General features: G+C 38.6%; 1 protein-coding gene across 7 annotated transcripts in view; it reads right to left on the bottom strand.

Annotated features, from left to right (window-relative positions):
* The window catches only part of LOC117325097 (zinc finger CCCH domain-containing protein 13-like), an 89,591-nt gene that overhangs the window by 32,328 nt on the left and 37,634 nt on the right, over positions 1-19,629 (bottom strand). For 5 of the 7 annotated variants that reach the window (XM_033881042.1, XM_033881037.1, XM_033881043.1 and 2 more), the window contains exons 2-5: positions 17,867-17,973; positions 17,472-17,589; positions 8,595-8,648; positions 7,768-7,939 (exon numbers count right to left, since the gene is read on the bottom strand). In XM_033881042.1, coding sequence (XP_033736933.1) covers positions 7,768-7,939; positions 8,595-8,648; positions 17,472-17,589; positions 17,867-17,973 — 451 coding nt within the window. The other 2 variants (XM_033881041.1, XM_033881040.1) reach the window with 2 other exon arrangements.

Raw genomic sequence — 19,629 nt, forward strand, 5'->3', positions numbered from 1 at the left:
AACAAACACCAGAGATGCTTGTAATCAATTGAATTCCATCATTAAGTCTCAACCAAACCCTTTTCCTATGTCATAACAGTGCCTTTTGTTTTCTCAATCCATATTGCAATTTGCTCCTCAACCCTCATCCAGCAGAGACAATCAAGGACTGGAGCTATTGTAACCTCTAATGGTGCAAGGAAATTATTTTACAATAGACCATTGTTTTGAGGGCCTTAATGTTTGGTTAAGCGGATACCATGACAACTGTTTGACAGTTAATCTCATTAGATTAAAAACTTACACAGTTCTTGTCATGAATGAAAAACAAAGCATATTGATAAAAAAGAAATCCTTTTTATAACCTACAGGACATTATATAGATGTATATCAGGAAGGACCTGGTGACCTTGGATCAATATACACTATAACAAGTAGCTTAAGTACAAATTCCAGTTGGATAGCTTTACTAAACTTCCGGTATCACCGGGTATAGACTGTTTCCACCGTGGAATCCAATCATTTTTTCTGGTTGTGGTAAAGATAGGATCTCTTTTTCCAAATCAATAGAACATACAAAGGAGTACCATGACATTAAATCACATTATCATACAAGATAGGTATAAGTCATTTGTCGCATTTGTTATAAGGTAGGTCACAAAGTCACTTGTCTGTTATAAGGTAGGTCACAAAGTCACTTGTCATATCTGTTATAAGGTATGTCACAAAGTCACTTGTCAGTTATAAGGTATGTCACAAAGTCACTTGACATATCTGTTATAAGGTATGTCACAAAGTCACTTGTCTGTTATAAGGTATGTCACAAAGTCACTTGTCTGTTATAAGGTAGGTCACAAAGTCACTTGTCATATCTGTGATAAGGTATGTCACAAAGTCACTTGTCACATCAGTTATAAGGTATGTCACAAAGTCACTTGTCTGTTATAAGGTATGTCACAAAGTCACTTGTCTGTTATAAGGTATGTCACAAAGTCACTTGTCATATCTGTGATAAGGTATGTCACAAAGTCACTTGTCTGTTATAAGGTATGTCACAAAGTCACTTGTCACATCAGTTATAAGGTATGTCACAAAGTCACTTGTCATATCTGTGATAAGGTTTGTCACAAAGTCACTTGTCATATCTGTGATAAGGTATGTCACAAAGTCACTTGTCTGTTATAAGGTATGTCACAAAGTCACTTGTCACATCAGTTATAAGGTATGTCACAAAGTCACTTGTCATATCTGTTATAAGGTATGTCACAAAGTCACTTGTCAGTTATAAGGTATGTCACAAAGTCACTTGACATATCTGTTATAAGGTATGTCACAAAGTCACTTGTCTGTTATAAGGTATGTCACAAAGTCACTTGTCTGTTATAAGGTAGGTCACAAAGTCACTTGTCATATCTGTGATAAGGTATGTCACAAAGTCACTTGTCACATCAGTTATAAGGTATGTCACAAAGTCACTTGTCTGTTATAAGGTATGTCACAAAGTCACTTGTCTGTTATAAGGTATGTCACAAAGTCACTTGTCATATCTGTGATAAGGTATGTCACAAAGTCACTTGTCTGTTATAAGGTATGTCACAAAGTCACTTGTCACATCAGTTATAAGGTATGTCACAAAGTCACTTGTCATATCTGTGATAAGGTTTGTCACAAAGTCACTTGACATATCTGTTATAAGGTAGGTCACAAAGTCACTTGTCATATCATTTATAAGGTATGTCACAAAGTCACTTGTCACATCAGTTATAAGGTATGTCACAAAGTCACTTGTCATATCTGTTATAAGGTATGTCACAAAGTCACTTGTCATATCTGTTATAAGGTATGTCACAAAGTCACTTGTCATATCTGTTATAAGGTATATCACAAAGTCACTTGTCACATCAGTTATAAGGTATGTCACAAAGTAAATTGTCATATCTGTTATAAAGTATGTCACAAAGTCACTTGTCATATCTGTTATAAGGTATGTCACAGAGTCATTTGTCTGTTATAAGGTATATCACAAAGTCACTTGTCACATCAGTTATAAGGTATGTCACAAAGTCACTTGACATATCAGTTATAAGGTATGTCACAAAGTCACTTGTCACATCAGTTATAAGGTATGTCACAAAGTAACTTGTCATATCTGTTATAAAGTATGTCACAAAGTCACTTGTCATATCTGTTATAAGGTATGTCACAGAGTCATTTGTCTGTTATAAGGTATATCACAAAGTCACTTGTCACATCAGTTATAAGGTATGTCACAAAGTCACTTGTCTGTTATAAGGTATGTCACAGAGTCACTTGTCTGTTATAAGGTATGTCACAAAGTCACTTGTCTGTTATAAGGTATGTCACAAAGTCACTTGTCTGTTATAAGGTATGTCACAGAGTCACTTGTCACATCTGTTATAAGGTATGTCACAAAGTCATTTGTCATATCTGTTATAAGGTATATCACAAAGTCACTTGTCATATCTGTTATAAGGTAGGTCACAAAGTCACTTGTCTGTTATAAGGTAGGTCACAAAGTCACTTGTCACATCTGTTATAAAGTATGTCACAGAGTCATTTGTCTGTTATAAGGTATGTCACAAAGTCACTTGTCACATCAGTTATAAAGTATGTCACAGAGTCATTTGTCTGTTATAAGGTATGTCACAAAGTCACTTGTCATATCTGTTATAAGGTATGTCACAAAGTCACTTGACATATCTGTTATAAGGTAGGTCACAAAGTCACTTGACATATCTGTTATAAGGTATGTCACAAAGTCACTTGTCACATCTGTTATAAGGTATGTCACAAAGTCACTTGACATATCTGTTATAAGGTATGTCACAAAGTCACTTGTCACATCAGTTATAAGGTATGTCACAAAGTAACTTGTCATATCTGTTATAAGGTATATCACAAAGTCACTTGTCACATCAGTTATAAGGTATGTCACAAAGTCACTTGACATATCTGTTATAAGGTATGTCACAAAGTCACTTGTCACGTCAGTTATAAGGTATGTCACAAAGTCACTTGTCACATCTGTTATAAAGCCACTTAGTAATCACACCTTAACAAACAACCCTGCACTTATATTTCAAATACAAATTTTGTTTATTTTGTTATAAAATCATAATCCTTAACCAGATGGTGGGCTAAAAATCTTTAAAACTTTAATGTGAATATGATCCCTGAGTTGGACTTTGTATATCAGCCATTTATCTGTCCTCTGTTGACTCGCATATCAGGGCAAAATCTGGGATAGAGAAACAGCAGGAGTCACTTAAACTGTTTCAAGAAATTAAAGTAGCTCACACCATCGTTGTTGAAAACTTTCCAACTAGTTACGAGAAAAAAAATATATTACTATGGAATTTCACAGAGAACCTAAAACAACACTATCAGGAGCAAAACCCAGGTATTTTGTAATAAAGTTACTTAGAATGATTTTGCTATATACGGTAAGTATAGACATATATATATATTTTGAAAAATCTTTGCCATTTTTCACCATTACCCTGACATCAGACCAGACTAATACTATGATGAGGAGACATTTTTTTCTGAACAAATTAAGACCAAGACAGGCTCCACTGTTCTGTTCAATCCAAGCATCACTTAGGAGTCCTCTCCAATGATGAGACATAGAAGCTCCTAGATCAACAACATGGAAGTTTGAGGACTTCTAACAGGATGAGACATGGAATATCCCTAAGTACCCCTATTTCCATGTTAACTGAGGGCAAAACATCTTTAACAGGCAATTAAAGGGGCACACTACATAGATACTTCTCACAGGATTAGACAGGGGAGCTGCTGGATTGTTGAAATTGATTTTGAGGAATTCCAGCAGGATGAGAGTAGGAGGTACCATAGGGAAGGCTCCCCAAGTACCCCTATTCCTGAGGGCGAAGCATCTTTAACAGACATAGGGAAGGCTCCCCAACTAAACCTATTCCCGAGGGCGAAGCATCTTTAACAGACATAGGGAAGGCTCCCCAAGTACCCCTATTCCCGAGGGCAAAGCATCTTTACCAGACATAGGGAAGGCTCCCCAAGTACCCATATTCCTGAGGGCGAAGCATCTTTAACAGACATAGGGAAGGCTCCCCAAGTAAACCTATTTCCAAGGGCGAAGCATCTTTAACAGACATAGGGAAGGCTCCCCAAGTAAACCTATTTCCGAGGGCGAAGTATCTTTAACAGACATAGGGAAGGCTCCCCAAGTACCCCTATTCCTGAGGGCGAAGCATCTTTACCAGACATAGGGAAGGCTCCCCAAGTACCCATATTCCTGAGGGCGAAGCATCTTTAACAGACATAGGGAAGGCTCCCCAAGTACCCCTATTCCCGAGGGCGAAGCATCTTTACCAGACATAGGGAAGGCTCCCCAAGTACCCATATTCCTGAGGGCGAAGCATCTTTACCAGACATAGGGAAGGCTCCCCAAGTACCCATATTCCTGAGGGCGAAGCATCTTTAACAGACATAGGGAAGGCTCCCCAAGTACCCCTATTCCCGAGGGCGAAGCATCTTTACTCTTTACCAGACATAGGGAAGGCTCCCCAAGTACCCATATTCCTGAGGGTGAAGTATCTTTAACAGACATAGGGAAGGCTCCCTTGAAGTACCCCTATTCCCGAGGGCGAAGCATCTTTACCAGACATAGGGAAGGCTCCCCAAGTACCCCTATTCCTGAGGGCGAAGCATCTTTAACAGAAATTAAGGTGGCACTTAGAAGACACTTCCCACAGGATGATATTAAGAAGCTGATTTAGATAACTTGATCTCCTTCCCTCCTGTGCTCAGCACATTGGCCAGACTGTAGGTAGATCTATCCTACAGGCTCAAGTGGACAGGCCAAACACACAGAGCTAAATCCCAAGATAAACAGCCTTCCTGTCTATAGAGCCAGGATAGAGTGAACAGTACTATAGGCCTACTACAATCAGACCATACACCTGGTGGACTCCAAATTTCAAGAGCTATTTATGCCATGACAGACATGATTTTTAATAAAATGTATCCATAAATCTTCATCAAGAACACTACAAATGACAGTCTGACATAAAACTCAAGATTGGGATATTTAATATTATAACATTAAGGAAACAAAGGTGTAAGATTACGAGCTGCCATTTTGATGAAGATATATTTTAAAATAACTTAATCTTAACAAACACATTGATTTGTAGATACCTGCAAATAGCTTATCAATTAAATTATATCATTACCCATATTAGCTGTACATCAGATGTTGTGTGCCATGGTTTTGATCATCACATTCTCTCTCAACTACTTGTATATGCTACCAGGAAATTCAGCATTAACAAATAATGGTATTCCCACTTAACCACACGGTGGATTGATGTTGTTTTTTTGTCTACATGAAGATTGTCCAGAAAGATGGCAGTAAAGAGATATACACCACAATGAAAATAATAGAAAGAGAAAGTCAATCACAACTAGTTAATATACCAGGTGGAACAGGATCACTGGTACTGAGATAGGGGTTAATTACAAAGATCCACTAGTCCTGATACCTTCGGCAGTCCTGGGCTAGTAAAACGGAGGCTGCTCAGGAGTTATAATAAAGATAGAGAATTACATAATACAGAATATACACAACACAAATATCACGAGACAACAGTTACATAGGCCATCTAACTCACAATGTTGTCAATCAAAGTGAAACTGGTTGCTAAGCAAAAGGTAGCATACCGTTACCATGGTGAACAAACAAAAGTGCAGAGCAACTGTTGTTATGGTTTCAGGCAGCATGTACCGATACCATGGTGACCAAACAAATGTGCAGAGCAACAATCGTTATGGTTGCCTCAAACATTGTACCATTACCATGGTGATAAAACAAAAGAGCATAGCAACCACTGTAACCTTGACAACATATATGAGCAAACATCAAAGGCAGTAGTACATTGTAGGAAGGGAGATAAGCCCACAGGAAGAGGAGGATTATAATGACCTTTACAATTGTTAGTAAAAACTTATTTTTATTGCTGAATTGAGTAAGATGATGAAAATGATTTTAATGTATAACCACTAAATATTGATCAAATGGCTGTTTAAATAATACTGACATTAACACTAATTAATTATCCCATTGATATTAGTATAACTAATACAACAGACCAGAAAAGTATTAATACATTGTATATGTATATATTTATATAGTGCATTCTAAAGCATATAAATATAGTCTGTGCATTTTGAGTGAATTAGATTTTTAATTAATGAATTTTCAAGAGAGTGTAAATTGTAATCCTCCTCCTTCCCCCGACATGCTGATTATGGGTAGAACCACCACTCAGGGTTAACAGTGCAGTATATGCCAAAACTACGCTGCAGGTCGCAGTACATGTCTGCCCTCGGTGAAGGGGCGGTACTTACAACAAAACGACAACCAGCTTCCAGTATGGGGACTAATGTCGTCAGGTTCACTCGGTGTGAATATCCATCAATGAAATTAACAATTGTGTAAAGAAAACAATTTAATACCATGGTAAATATAGTACAATACTGAGGTGCTCTGGATCTCTAGTACCTTTATATGGGTACAATATTGTACATAGGGTGCAAGAACAACATCAGGTAAGTCATAGGCATCTATCTCTACCGCCATTAAGACTAGCTATCTATGTTTATATATCATCCTGAACTTCTTCAGCTTATTTGAAAACAATACAACTCAATTCATAACAACCGACAAAATGCACTATATTATTTGTAAAATGTAACTTGTTATTGCTTGATTACTTGGAAGTCTAATTGGCTGCATCAATTGGGATACATTCGCCGTTAAACAGGTGTAAACACCAGAACTGGCCTCTAGTTCTATAGCAAATCTAACTGTAGCAGCTACATGTGGGACTCACTTTGACATAAATTGCTGTAGTGTGGAATGGTTGCCTCCTTACGCCCATGTTATTAGTGCCTAGATAAGTACAAACTCGTGCCACACCGTTTAGTAGGAGAAGGTCACATAAAGCAAACTCCCTTTGGTGGAGTTAAGTCTACATGTTTAAAGCTTGTGTTGTAAAATATAGTCGCTTATTATCAATTTGCAGTCTCGTATCATTTCTAATACAGCAGATTCTAAGAATATGACAGAATTCAATAGTAATTAATGTAACAATTTCCAGTTCTTAATAGTTAGCACTGAACCAAAAGCAAAGGTTTAAAATTCAAATTTTATTATTAGGATGAGCATTTATATAAAATATGTAAGACCACGCATCTTAAACTTTACACAATGAAACAGCGAACGATCACTGAATTCTGTCATAACTTTACCCAAAAGCACTTCCATAATGTAACAGAAGTGTTGTGTTAGTTTTCAAACCATGAATGTAAATTTCAAGTAAGAGATGCCATTTGTCTGCATCTACTAAACAAACACACATTCTATAATAATCACAGCAAGACATGTTCAAACATTATTTTCAGGAATCGTTTCAAATACAAAGGTAAGAATAAAAATGGAGGAATAATTATCCTTATTCAAAGTAAAATTAGCCTTTTATCATGCATTTAAACAATGATTATTTATTGAAAGACTTAATTTACATAACAAGGTTTTCAAAAACTAATAGGAATATGATCAAAAAGTTAAAATAACCATTAAAAGATTAAATAAGATCGTCAAACATATACTGAATATACTGGATACATTTTAATACAGATTGATAACACGTAAAGCTTTACATTAGATACAGCAGTGTAAACAGAGTAAACCTTCATCGCTATCTATACTGTAGGACAACTTACTTTCTGCTGATGACATATTGTACTCTGGACTGGTGGGATTGGTGTTGTGTGATGTGTATGGTGTCCGATCAGACTTCCGACCAGTGGTGTATTCCGGACTGTCCGGCCGAACAGAACTCCGACTACTATCAACATCCTGGGCCTCTAGTAAGAACAACTCTGGTGCATAACTCTGGAAAATGGGATAAAGACAGGGATATAAGGACAGGCAGAGGATTCATAAAGTCACCTCCATACTTACGGACAGGACAGCTCCTACTGAGGGATTCCCAAAATCATGCTTCATTACGTATACTATTCTATAATGTAAAGGTACTTCAAGCTAAAGTTAAAGTCTCTGCCATTTCTGTGAAATATTATCAATTGATGGAGTAACAACAAAATGGTAACCGCACTGAACAATCATACACCATCAGTCTGATCAGAACTGTTTGTACATATTGTACATTACTATAACTAAGGCTCCTGTTGGATAATTACTGTAATACCTTGTACGTGTATATTCTAGAACATTTAAACAAGAGGCCAGTTTGACATTAGGACTTCAAAAACAAACTTATGGACCTTGCCCGTAAGCTCCCTGTAGGATCAGCCTCACCATTTCTGTAATTTTGAACCCCCACCACCTAAGGTCATGCTTCCAGTCATATGAAGGTTATCCAGTGCATAGTTATAGAGAAGAAGTTGTTTTTAGCAATATAGCCAAATTGACCCCTTTTGGCCCTGTCCCTCAGCCCCCTGGAGGGTCGTAAGAACTCTGTTGTGTTCTTTTTCTACTCATAGAAATACTCTTCAGTATAGAGGAATACGTGCAAACCAACACCTACCTGAGGTGGAAGGAAATTCTTCACCTTCAGCTGATATTCCTGCTTTGCCTTCAACTGAAATGTGAAGTTGATAATTGTAAATAATACACCACTATTTAAGTTTCCTTCATAGATTGTTACATGGACATTGGTTCTATGGTTTCTTGTATAATCAATGGGAATCAATGGTTAAAATAATATATATAGCCATTCATGTTATAAACAGCACCAAACACAGGTTAAGTATGATAGTAAGATTTTATATCTAGACATACAATACTATCTGCTCTAATAGTGTCACCTCAAATACCTTAATACCATATGTATCCTGTAATAAGTCTGGGGGACCAACACTTTATCAGGAATTCAAGGCTGGGCTTATCACTGGACAATGAAATAAAAGCTTTTGGCATTTCTTCTGTAATGCAATATGTACATGGATGTGCCTATTACCAAGCCTGGTCTTAGTGATGTGTGTTAATACTATGATTGTACTGTCACTAAGGACATCTATATCATACTGTTACAACCCTGATCCCCTCCCGGGGTTCACAAAGAAAAATATCTAATTTTGTCACACAGAACATATCAAACTGCCAATACATGAGAAATGGTCAACATAGCGATATCTTTGATTCTGAGTCTAAGGTGTGATTATTGTCACCTCTTCCTGGTGGGTATGGCTGTCATTACCAATACACACTTATATCTAGTTTACCTAGGTAAACAGCACACAAACAGATTGACCAGTAAATTGACATACATGTACATGTGTTAGTTTACCAAATTGTCCCAGAACCCAAAATATATAGATAGTGGAAAGGTAGTTGTTTTAATAAGCAAAATGGGTATTTCTAAAGCAATACATGTCCCCTACCAGCCCCCCGCTACAAACAGTAACAGTGACTATTGACCTTGACCCCAAAACCCTAAAATTCAAATCTTCTCCCAGATATCATTGTGTGAAGTTTGATCAAAATCACTCAGAATGATTCAAGCCGATAGAGCACTAACAAACTTGGGTGTTACATTTGTACATACACACATACATACCTTCAAGACAGACAGAGAGGAAACCTATAGTCCAGACGGACAGAGAGGAAACCTATAGTCCAGACGGACAGAGAGGAAACCTATAGTCCAGACGGACAGAAAGGAAACCTATAGTCCAGACGGACAGAGAGGAAACCTATAGTCCAGACGGACAGGCGGACAGAGAGGAAACCTATAGTCCAGACGGACAGAGAGGAAACCTATAGTCCAGACGGACAGAGAGGAAACCTATAGTCCATACGGACAGAGAGGAAACCTTATAGTCCAGACAGACAGAGAGGAAACCTATAGTCAATACGGACAGAGAGGAAACCTATAGTCCAGACGGACAGACGGACAGAGAGGAAACCTATAGTCCAGACGGACAGACGGACAGAGAGGAAACCTATAGTCCAGACGGACAGAGAGGAAACCTATAGTCCAGACGGACAGACGGACAGAGAGGAAACCTATAGTCCAGACAGACAGAGAGGAAACCTATAGTCCAGACGGACAGAGAGGAAACCTATAGTCCAGACGGACAGAGAGGAAACCTATAGTCCAGACGGACAGAGAGGAAACCTATAGTCCAGACGGACAGAGAGGAAACCTATAGTCCAGACGGACAGGCGGACAGAGAGGAAACCTATAGTCCAGACGGACAGAGAGGAAACCTATAGTCCAGACGGACAGAGAGGAACCTATAGTCCCAGACGGACAGAGAGGAAACCTATAGTCCAGACGGACAGGCGGACAGAGAGGAAACCTATAGTCCAGACGGACAGAGAGGAAACCTATAGTCCAGACGGACAGAGAGGAAACCTATAGTCCAGACGGACAGACGGACAGAGAGGAAACCTATAGTCCAGACAGACAGAGAGGAAACCTATAGTCCAGACGGACAGAGAGGAAACCTATAGTCCAGACAGACAGGCGGACAGAGAGGAAACCTATAGTCCAGACAGACAGGCGGACAGAGAGGAAACCTATAGTCCAGACGGACAGGCGGACAGAGAGGAAACCTATAGTCCAGACGGACAGGCGGACAGAGAGGAAACCTATAGTCCAGACGGACAGAGAGGAAACCTATAGTCCATACGGACAGAGAGGAAACCTATAGTCCAGATGGACAGACGGACAGAGAGGAAACCTATAGTCCAGACGGACAGAGAGGAAACCTATAGTCCAGACGGACAGATGGACAGACGGACAGAGAGGAAACCTATAGTCCAGACGGACAGAGAGGAAACCTATAGTCCATACGGACAGAGAGGAAACCTTATAGTCCAGACAGACAGAGAGGAAACCTATAGTCAATACGGACAGAGAGGAAACCTATAGTCCAGACGGACAGACGGACAGAGAGGAAACCTATAGTCCAGACGGACAGACGGACAGAGAGGAAACCTATAGTCCAGACGGACAGAGAGGAAACCTATAGTCCAGACGGACAGACGGACAGAGAGGAAACCTATAGTCCAGACAGACAGAGAGGAAACCTATAGTCCAGACGGACAGAGAGGAAACCTATAGTCCAGACGGACAGAGAGGAAACCTATAGTCCAGACGGACAGAGAGGAAACCTATAGTCCAGACGGACAGAGAGGAAACCTATAGTCCAGACGGACAGACGGACAGAGAGGAAACCTATAGTCCAGACGGACAGAGAGGAAACCTATAGTCCAGACGGACAGAGAGGAAACCTATAGTCCAGACGGACAGAGAGGAAACCTATAGTCCACCCGGTTCCACCGGTAGGGGACTTATAAGGAAATGATTCATTTGATGAACAAAATTCTGGATAAGATGGCAAATTAGGTAAAAGAGTATTTGAGGCTTATACAATTTTGTTAAAATCACTTGTATATATAGACTATACAATGATAAGAGGGGTGGGCTATCTAGTTGAGCTGTAGTCACCTGGTAAAATGGATACACATTAATAGCTTTCAGGATATGACCACTATCTTTAAACCTGTTAAAGAAAGGTGTGGACAGAGCTCCAACATTGATGGGTCGATTAACAAATTAGACATTAAAGTTCCCCCATTATCTTGGAAATAGTAGTGAAGTCCAATATAACAAGGTTTTCACATTAAATCCTCAGGTCTTTCATTCCACTTTTGGGAAAAAATGAGAATAAGCATGTTTAAGGAAATTAGGACCAAGTTCTGATATTATTTGGAAAGCTCTAAGTAAAGCTTTGGAGGTTTATAATCCTTATAGCTGTAAAACGATGAAAAGGGAGAATATACCTGTAGCAAACAGTTTTACGAGTCCCTGTATGGCTGTAAAGTATTAAACAGGTTACATTATTCATACAGATAAGGGAAACCCCCTAAGTCTTCAGCTTTAAAGTAAAGAATCCAAAAGCTACGGATCAATTCCAGTATTCACAGAGGATGGATAGTCGTCACATAATTGTTAATGTGTATTAAGGACGACTTTTAGAGCCAAACACTTTGGTCAAGTTATGGTAGAGACATTTTATAGGTGTATGTCAATATTGTCCTTTAAGATCTATTGTATTAAGCTTTTAACAAAAGAAAGAAAGTTCTACTTCTTCAAAGGAAATAAATAAAATCAGGACACATTTTATCCATATTTCTGATTACAATGTCTAATATAGCCTTTTCTAGCTGTGCTAAGTTGTATTGTCAATACAGTGACAACATGTGTGACCCTCACAAGAGGAAGGTCCTCTTACCAATGAGTACAATTACCCTCACACTAAAGGGTACAATAATACCCTCAAACCAAAGGGTACAACAATACCCTCAAACCAAAGGGTACAACAATACCCTCAAACCAAAGGGTACAATAATACCCTCAAACTAAAGGGAACAATAATACCCTCAAACTAAAGGGTACAATAACACCCTCAAACTAAAGGGTACAATAATACCCTCAAACCAAAGGGTACAATAATACCCTCAAACCAAAGGGTACAACAATACCCTCAAACTAAAGGGTACAATAATACCCTCAAACTAAAGGGTACAATAATACCCTCAAACTAAAGGGTACAACAATACCCTCAAACTAAAGGGTACAATAATACCCTCAAACTAAAGGGAACAATAATACCCTCAAACTAAAGGGAACAATAACACCCTCAAACCAAAGGGTATAATATAGCTATACTACATTCTCAATTGATTATTAGAATTACTTTAAGGGTCATCTATATAGCAGAATAGTGTTGAATTTCAAATACGAATAAATACCTAAAGATTTGCACAAAAAATGTGATGTAATATACCAAAATGTTTGTTTGGACATGTAGCTTCTTACAATCACCAATCATATGCTATAGATGCTACCAGTTTCTTCTATAGAGTAACTTTGTGGTAAGATGTAGCATGGAATAATTCTAAGTCACCCAAATTATCAAACCTGAAAAATAGCCATGCTGTTATGTTCACAAGTGTCTATAGCACACGGTAGGAGCATTTGTTTGACCGGATTTTACTGTATGTACGTATAAACACTTATTTTGTTTTGACCTTGAAATGCAAATGGCGGCTGAGAATAATATTACATAAATATGGCTTAGAGGAGGCATTTCAGTTAATAACAATACTCCTATATCGTACTTTTAAGACATCTTATCATAGTAACATGAACATTTTGAAGTCAATTTGTTAAACTGGTGAGTTTGGAGCCTTTTTCAGAAATAGGCTTATTTTACCCCAAACTCAACGGTTGAACATTTTTCCATAAAAGCAGTCTTCTTGCCACATCAAGAATACTTTATATTGTCTAATAAGAGCATTTTTGATGTTTTAAATACCTCCTAATATGCCATATTTGTGTGATATCACTCACGACCGCCATTTGCAATTCAAGGTCAAAATAAAAACAGCGTTTATACATATAATAACGTCAAAGCTGGTCAAACCAATGCTCCTATTTTGTGCTTTAGACACTTGTGAGCAAAACGACATGGCAAGTTTGTGTAATATATGGGATACAAATGAGTTAATTATGTCCCCCTGAAACATGCATTTTTCTTACGTTTTGTTGAAATTTACAAACAGCTTAACAAATTACATGTCAATAGCAAGTCCCACGATTTGCCATGATACATACTAAAAGTCCATCATGTTACTTCTGTGACATTGCACCATAATAGGGATTTATAGGCCTGTAAAATATCAATGTTTTGACTGGATTTGCTGTTTAGATGCCCCTTAATGAATGAATGTATCCATTGGTTCTCCAAACTTATTTATTTTTTGTCCCAATATCACCCCTCAGTGACTGGTTAAGGATTTCATTATATACGAGTATGTCAGCTGCTGAAATGTCAACCAGTCTTTGATGCTTACATAACACTGTTTCATCAAAGTGTGTAACCTTTGATTACCACAAAGTAAATCTATAAATATCTAATGCCTGGAGCAATGTTTGTTTTTAACCTACTACATAGGTCCCTATCAAGCATGAAATTAAACTTCAAACATTATATGTTAATTTCCTCAGGTAACAGGTATACATTGATTAAACAGTCATACAGGTATATCTATAGATACATTGAAAATCAATTATGAGCCGATATTTTCCCTTTCTAATTTTCTGAACACAAGTTATTCCTTCTTTTGGGATCATTCTAAAAGACCAAAGGAGAAATGATTAAAAGTGACTCAATGTCTACTCCTTTACCGAAGTCTTATTGGTCAAATGAATCAATTATAGAAGTTGTATATGGAATCCTAATCAATCCTGGTGCCTTTGATATAACACGGGTGACAGGGTACACCAACTATTGACAATCTGGTGTCTACGTGTTATAACAGATCCAGAAAAAAATACATATAACCAGATCCTAATTAAAATAAGTGTAATACAGGAAACAATGATGAAATATGACACAGCTTAATTGGATGTAGTTCTGTAAAACCTGGCTGTGCTGTATTGTTGAAGTGGTTTCTCCCACACAACGAAATTGTAATGGAATTGGACACTGGATATTCAGAACAGTGTTTTCAAATCAATGTTACTATTCAATCTTACTTTGTCAGTGATCTACCGTACCTTTGTCAAAGTCAGTCTCTCTACCAACTCACTATATCTATCTTACTTTGTCAGTGGTCTATTGTATCTTTGTCAAAAATCTCTCTACCAACTCACTATATATATAATCTATCTTACTTTGTCAGTGGTCTACCGTACCTTTGTCAATGTCAGTCTCTCTACCAACTCACTATATATATAATCTATCTTACTTTGTCAGTGGTCTATTGTATCTTTGTCAACAATCTCTACCAACTCACTATATATATAATCTATCTTACTTTGTCAGTGGTCTATCGTATCTTTGTCAACAATCTCTACCAACTCACTATATATATAATCTATCTTACTTTGTCAGTGGTCTATCGTATCTTTGTCAACAATCTCTACCAACTCACTATATATATCTTCCTTTGTCAGTGGTCTATTGTATCTTTGTCAACAATCTCTACCAACTCACTATATCTATCTTACTTTGTCAGTGGTCTATCGTATCTTTGTAAACAATCTTTCTACCAACTCACTTTATCTATCTTACTTCTGCGATATGTCTGCCTATGTGTGATGTGATATACTACATATAACTCGGTACTGTGTCTATTTGGTAGTCATGCTAACAGTGTCATTAGCTTACTTGTGTACTTGCTATTTCACCATATTTATCTACTATTGTTATATCCCTGTGGTTGTCAATACATTAATTGAACATGAAGTGGTTGGTATGATAGACAGGATTACTAGTTAATTGGACATTCTAGGACTGAGGTGGTTGGTATAGACAGGATCACTAGTTAATTGGACATTCTAGGACTGAGGTGGTTGGTATAGACAGGATCACTAGTTAATTGGACATTCTAGGACCGAGGTGGTTGGTATAGACAGGATCACTAGTTAATTGGACATTCTAGGACCGAGGTGGTTGGTATAGACAGGATTACTAGTTAATTGGACATTCTAGGACTGAGGTGGTTGGTATAGACAGGATCACTAGTTAATTGGACATTCTAGGACCGAGGTGGTTGGTATAGACAGGATCACTAGTTAATTGGACATTCTAGGACTGAGGTGGTTGGTATAGACAGGATCACTAGTTAATTGGACATTCTAGGACCGCGGTGGTTGGTATAGACAGGATCACTAGTTAATTGGACATTCTAGGACCGAGGTGGTTGGTATAGACAGGATCACTAGTTAATTGGACATTCTAGGACTGAGGTGGTTGGTATAGACAGGATCACTAGTTAATTGGACATTCTAGGACTGAGGTGGTTGGTATAGACAGGATCACTAGTTAATTGGACATTCTAGGACTGAGGTGGGGTGTTCAGTCTATAACAAGGCGTTTGTCTTTCTGTACCAATTGCTCACCTTAGTTATACTCCTTCCTATACTGTACGGATGCTCACCTTAGTTATACTCCTTCCCACACTGTACGGATGCTCACCTTAGTTATACTCCTTCCCACACTGTACGGATGCTCACCTTAGTTATACTCCTTCCCACACTGTACGGATGCTCACCTTAGTTATACTCCTTCCCACACTGTACGGATGCTCACCTTAGTTATACTCCTTCCCACACTGTACCGATGCTCACCTTGGTTATACTCCTTCCCACACTGTACGGATGCTCACCTTGGTTATACTCCTTCCCACACTGTACCGATGCTCACCTTGGTTATACTCCTTCCCACACTGTACCGATGCTCACCTTAGTTATACTCCTTCCCACACTGTACCGATGCTCACCTTAGTTATACTCCTTCCCACACTGTACGGATGCTCACCTTAGTAATACTCCTTCCCACACTGTACGGATGCTCACCTTAGTTATACTCCTTCCCACACTGTACCGATGCTCACCTTAGTTATACTCCTTCCCACACTGTACGGATGCTCACCTTAGTTATACTCCTTCCCACACTGTACGGATGCTCACCTTAGTTATACTCCTTCCCACACTGTACCGATGCTCACCTTAGTTATACTCCTTCCCACACTGTACCGATGCTCACCTTAGTTATACTCCTTCCCACACTGTACCGATGCTCACCTTAGTTATACTCCTTCCCACACTGTACCGATGCTCACCTTAGTTATACTCCTTCCCACACTGTACCGATGCTCACCTTAGTTATACTCCTTCCCACACTGTACCGATTCTCACCTTAGTTATACTCCTTCCCACACTGTACCGATGCTCAACTTAGTTATACTCCTTCCCACACTGTACCGATGCTCAACTTAGTTATACTCCTTCCCACACTGTACCGATGCTCAACTTAGTTATACTCCTTCCCACACTGTACGGATGCTCACCTTAGTTATACTCCTTCCCACACTGTACCGATGCTCACCTTGGTTATACTCCTTCCCACACTGTACCGATGCTCACCTTAGTTATACTCCTTCCCACACTGTACCGATGCTCACCTTAGTTATACTCCTTCCCACACTGTACCGATGCTCACCTTAGTTATACTCCTTCCCACAATGTACCGATGCTCACCTTAGTTATACTCCTTCCCACACTGTACCGATGCTCACCTTAGTTATACTCCTTCCCACACTGTACCGATGCTCACCTTAGTTATACTCCTTCCCACACTGTACCGATGCTCACCTTAGTTATACTCCTTCCCACACTGTACCGATTCTCACCTTAGTTATACTCCTTCCCACACTGTACCGATGCTCAACTTAGTTATACTCCTTCCCACACTGTACCGATGCTCAACTTAGTTATACTCCTTCCCACACTGTACGGATGCTCACCTTAGTTATACTCCTTCCCACACTGTACCGATGCTCACCTTGGTTATACTCCTTCCCACACTGTACCAATGCTCACCTTAGTTATACTCCTTCCCACACTCTTTAAGAAGACATAATCCCTGGGTACCAGTTCTGCTCCTATCTGACTGTCAATTTCATCACGTAACACAATGACTTTCTGCTCAGGATGGACCCTGTAAGAAAACGACAGAAAAGAATAACTGATGATACCTTTGTAAAATGTGAGAAGGTGTCTGGAGCCAATGAGTAATACCTTAATATCCTGCTGATTGTATTAGATTAAGATTTTCTACTTTCTGAAGATATGATGGTTTGATGATTTGATTTGTAATATTATATTGTATATTTTTCCCTATCTATTTTTTGTCCATATTAGTTGAATAAAATAATAATGTAGATATTTCTCAGCATCCCATTACCAAGCTCTACAATATCTGTGTGGTTGGTTACCTGATGATGCCTGCGGATACTGTTTCGGTGACATTCTGATTCAGGAAGTTGTTGTACCGCTCTCTCCATAAGTTGTGTGGTACCAGATATACATGTAAGTCTACCAACTGAAAAACAAGACAAGTCATTGATATTTTCTGACATTAAAGAAATTCTTAAGCAATTAAGACAGGGTATCTCTGACATAATGTAAATAAAATAAACAAGGCTTTTGAAGTACATGTATGTAAATCTGGATATAAAATAAAGTATACGAGGGGTAGAGGGTGAGGTTGTGTATTGGTGGAATTCTGGGTTCCTGGGTCCCTAGGCTGGATACCCTAAAGTATGCAGGGTGATTAAAGTAAAGAAACAATGCAGAATAGGTGGGGTCAATCACAACAGGTAAAGGAGACCTCAATGTCATCTATTTATTGTCGACTGGTTCGCCTGTACAGTGGGCTTCATCAGGTCCTGATGTCCCACTGTACGGGCGCACCGGTCGACAATAAACAGATGTACCAATGAGGTTCCCTGTGATTGACCCCGCCTATTCTGGATATAAAAATACATCTGTTGTATGGGATCAACATGCAACTATAAATTTCAGGCATATGATTCATGAAATCAACAAACCTTTATTGTATCTACTGAACTCAAACTTAAACACGTTTAGGTCACAACTTTGGCATTGAAGCTGAAGTTATCATGCCCATATATACATATGGCAGTTTATGGACTGGTCAGTCAAAAAAAGCGTAGGTCATCAAACAGCCCAAAGGGACATTAGCAATTTGTGATACGTATATAAGTTAAACAGTCCACAGGGGTAGGGTAGGTTAAGCTGTCAATAGGAACAAAAAAGTCATTAAAGATGAAAAGTATGCATATTATCCTGAAATATGGCTGTGTCGTATGTTTAAATTTTATATAAACAGACATTAAACTTTTCACATTCAGAAAGACCAACCCAAATATTACAACCATAAGCCTGGCTATCCAGCTCAATACTGTACATACCAGTGGTTAGCTAATCGGTGATTACTGAATAGTATACTAATCTGTAAGCCAATCTAATGCTCTAACAGGCAGAAGTAAACAAGCTATTGGTACCAGGTTTATACCACATAGTTTTAACGCCTGGGATTTGTTTGATATAGGTAGTATATTACTTCTGCCTAACCTGACATAACATTGGTGTGTAAATCGTCGAGTAGGTGAGGATTACAGGAGCAGCCATAGGTCAATGAAGTCTAAATCCTATTTCTTCTCATGTTAATTATAATCCCAAACAATTACTTGATCACCATCCCAAATCCATGTTTACACTGGACACTCTGATGATCATAATTCTGAGTTTTTCTTCCGTTTACAGACCCATACTCGGATGATCATAATTCTGAGTTTTTCTTCCGTTTACAGACCCATACTTGGATGATCATAATTCTGAGTTTTTCTTCCGTTTACAGACCCATACTCGGACGATCATAATTCTGAGTTTTTCTTCCGTTTACAGACCCATACTTGGATGATCATAATTCTGAGTTTTTCTTCCGTTTACAGACCCATACTTGGATGATCATAATTCTGAGTTTTTCTTCCGTTTACAGACCCATACTTGGATGATCATAATTCTGACTTTTTTCTTCCGTTTACAGACCCATACTTGGATGATCATAATTCTGAGTTTTTCTTCCGTTTACAGACCATACTCGGATGATCATAATTCTGAGTTTTTCTTCCGTTTACAGACCCATACTCGGACGATCTATTCTGACATAACT

This window comes from Pecten maximus, chromosome 4 (assembly GCF_902652985.1).
Source record: "Pecten maximus chromosome 4, xPecMax1.1, whole genome shotgun sequence".
Lineage (NCBI taxonomy): Eukaryota > Metazoa > Mollusca > Bivalvia > Pectinida > Pectinidae > Pecten > Pecten maximus.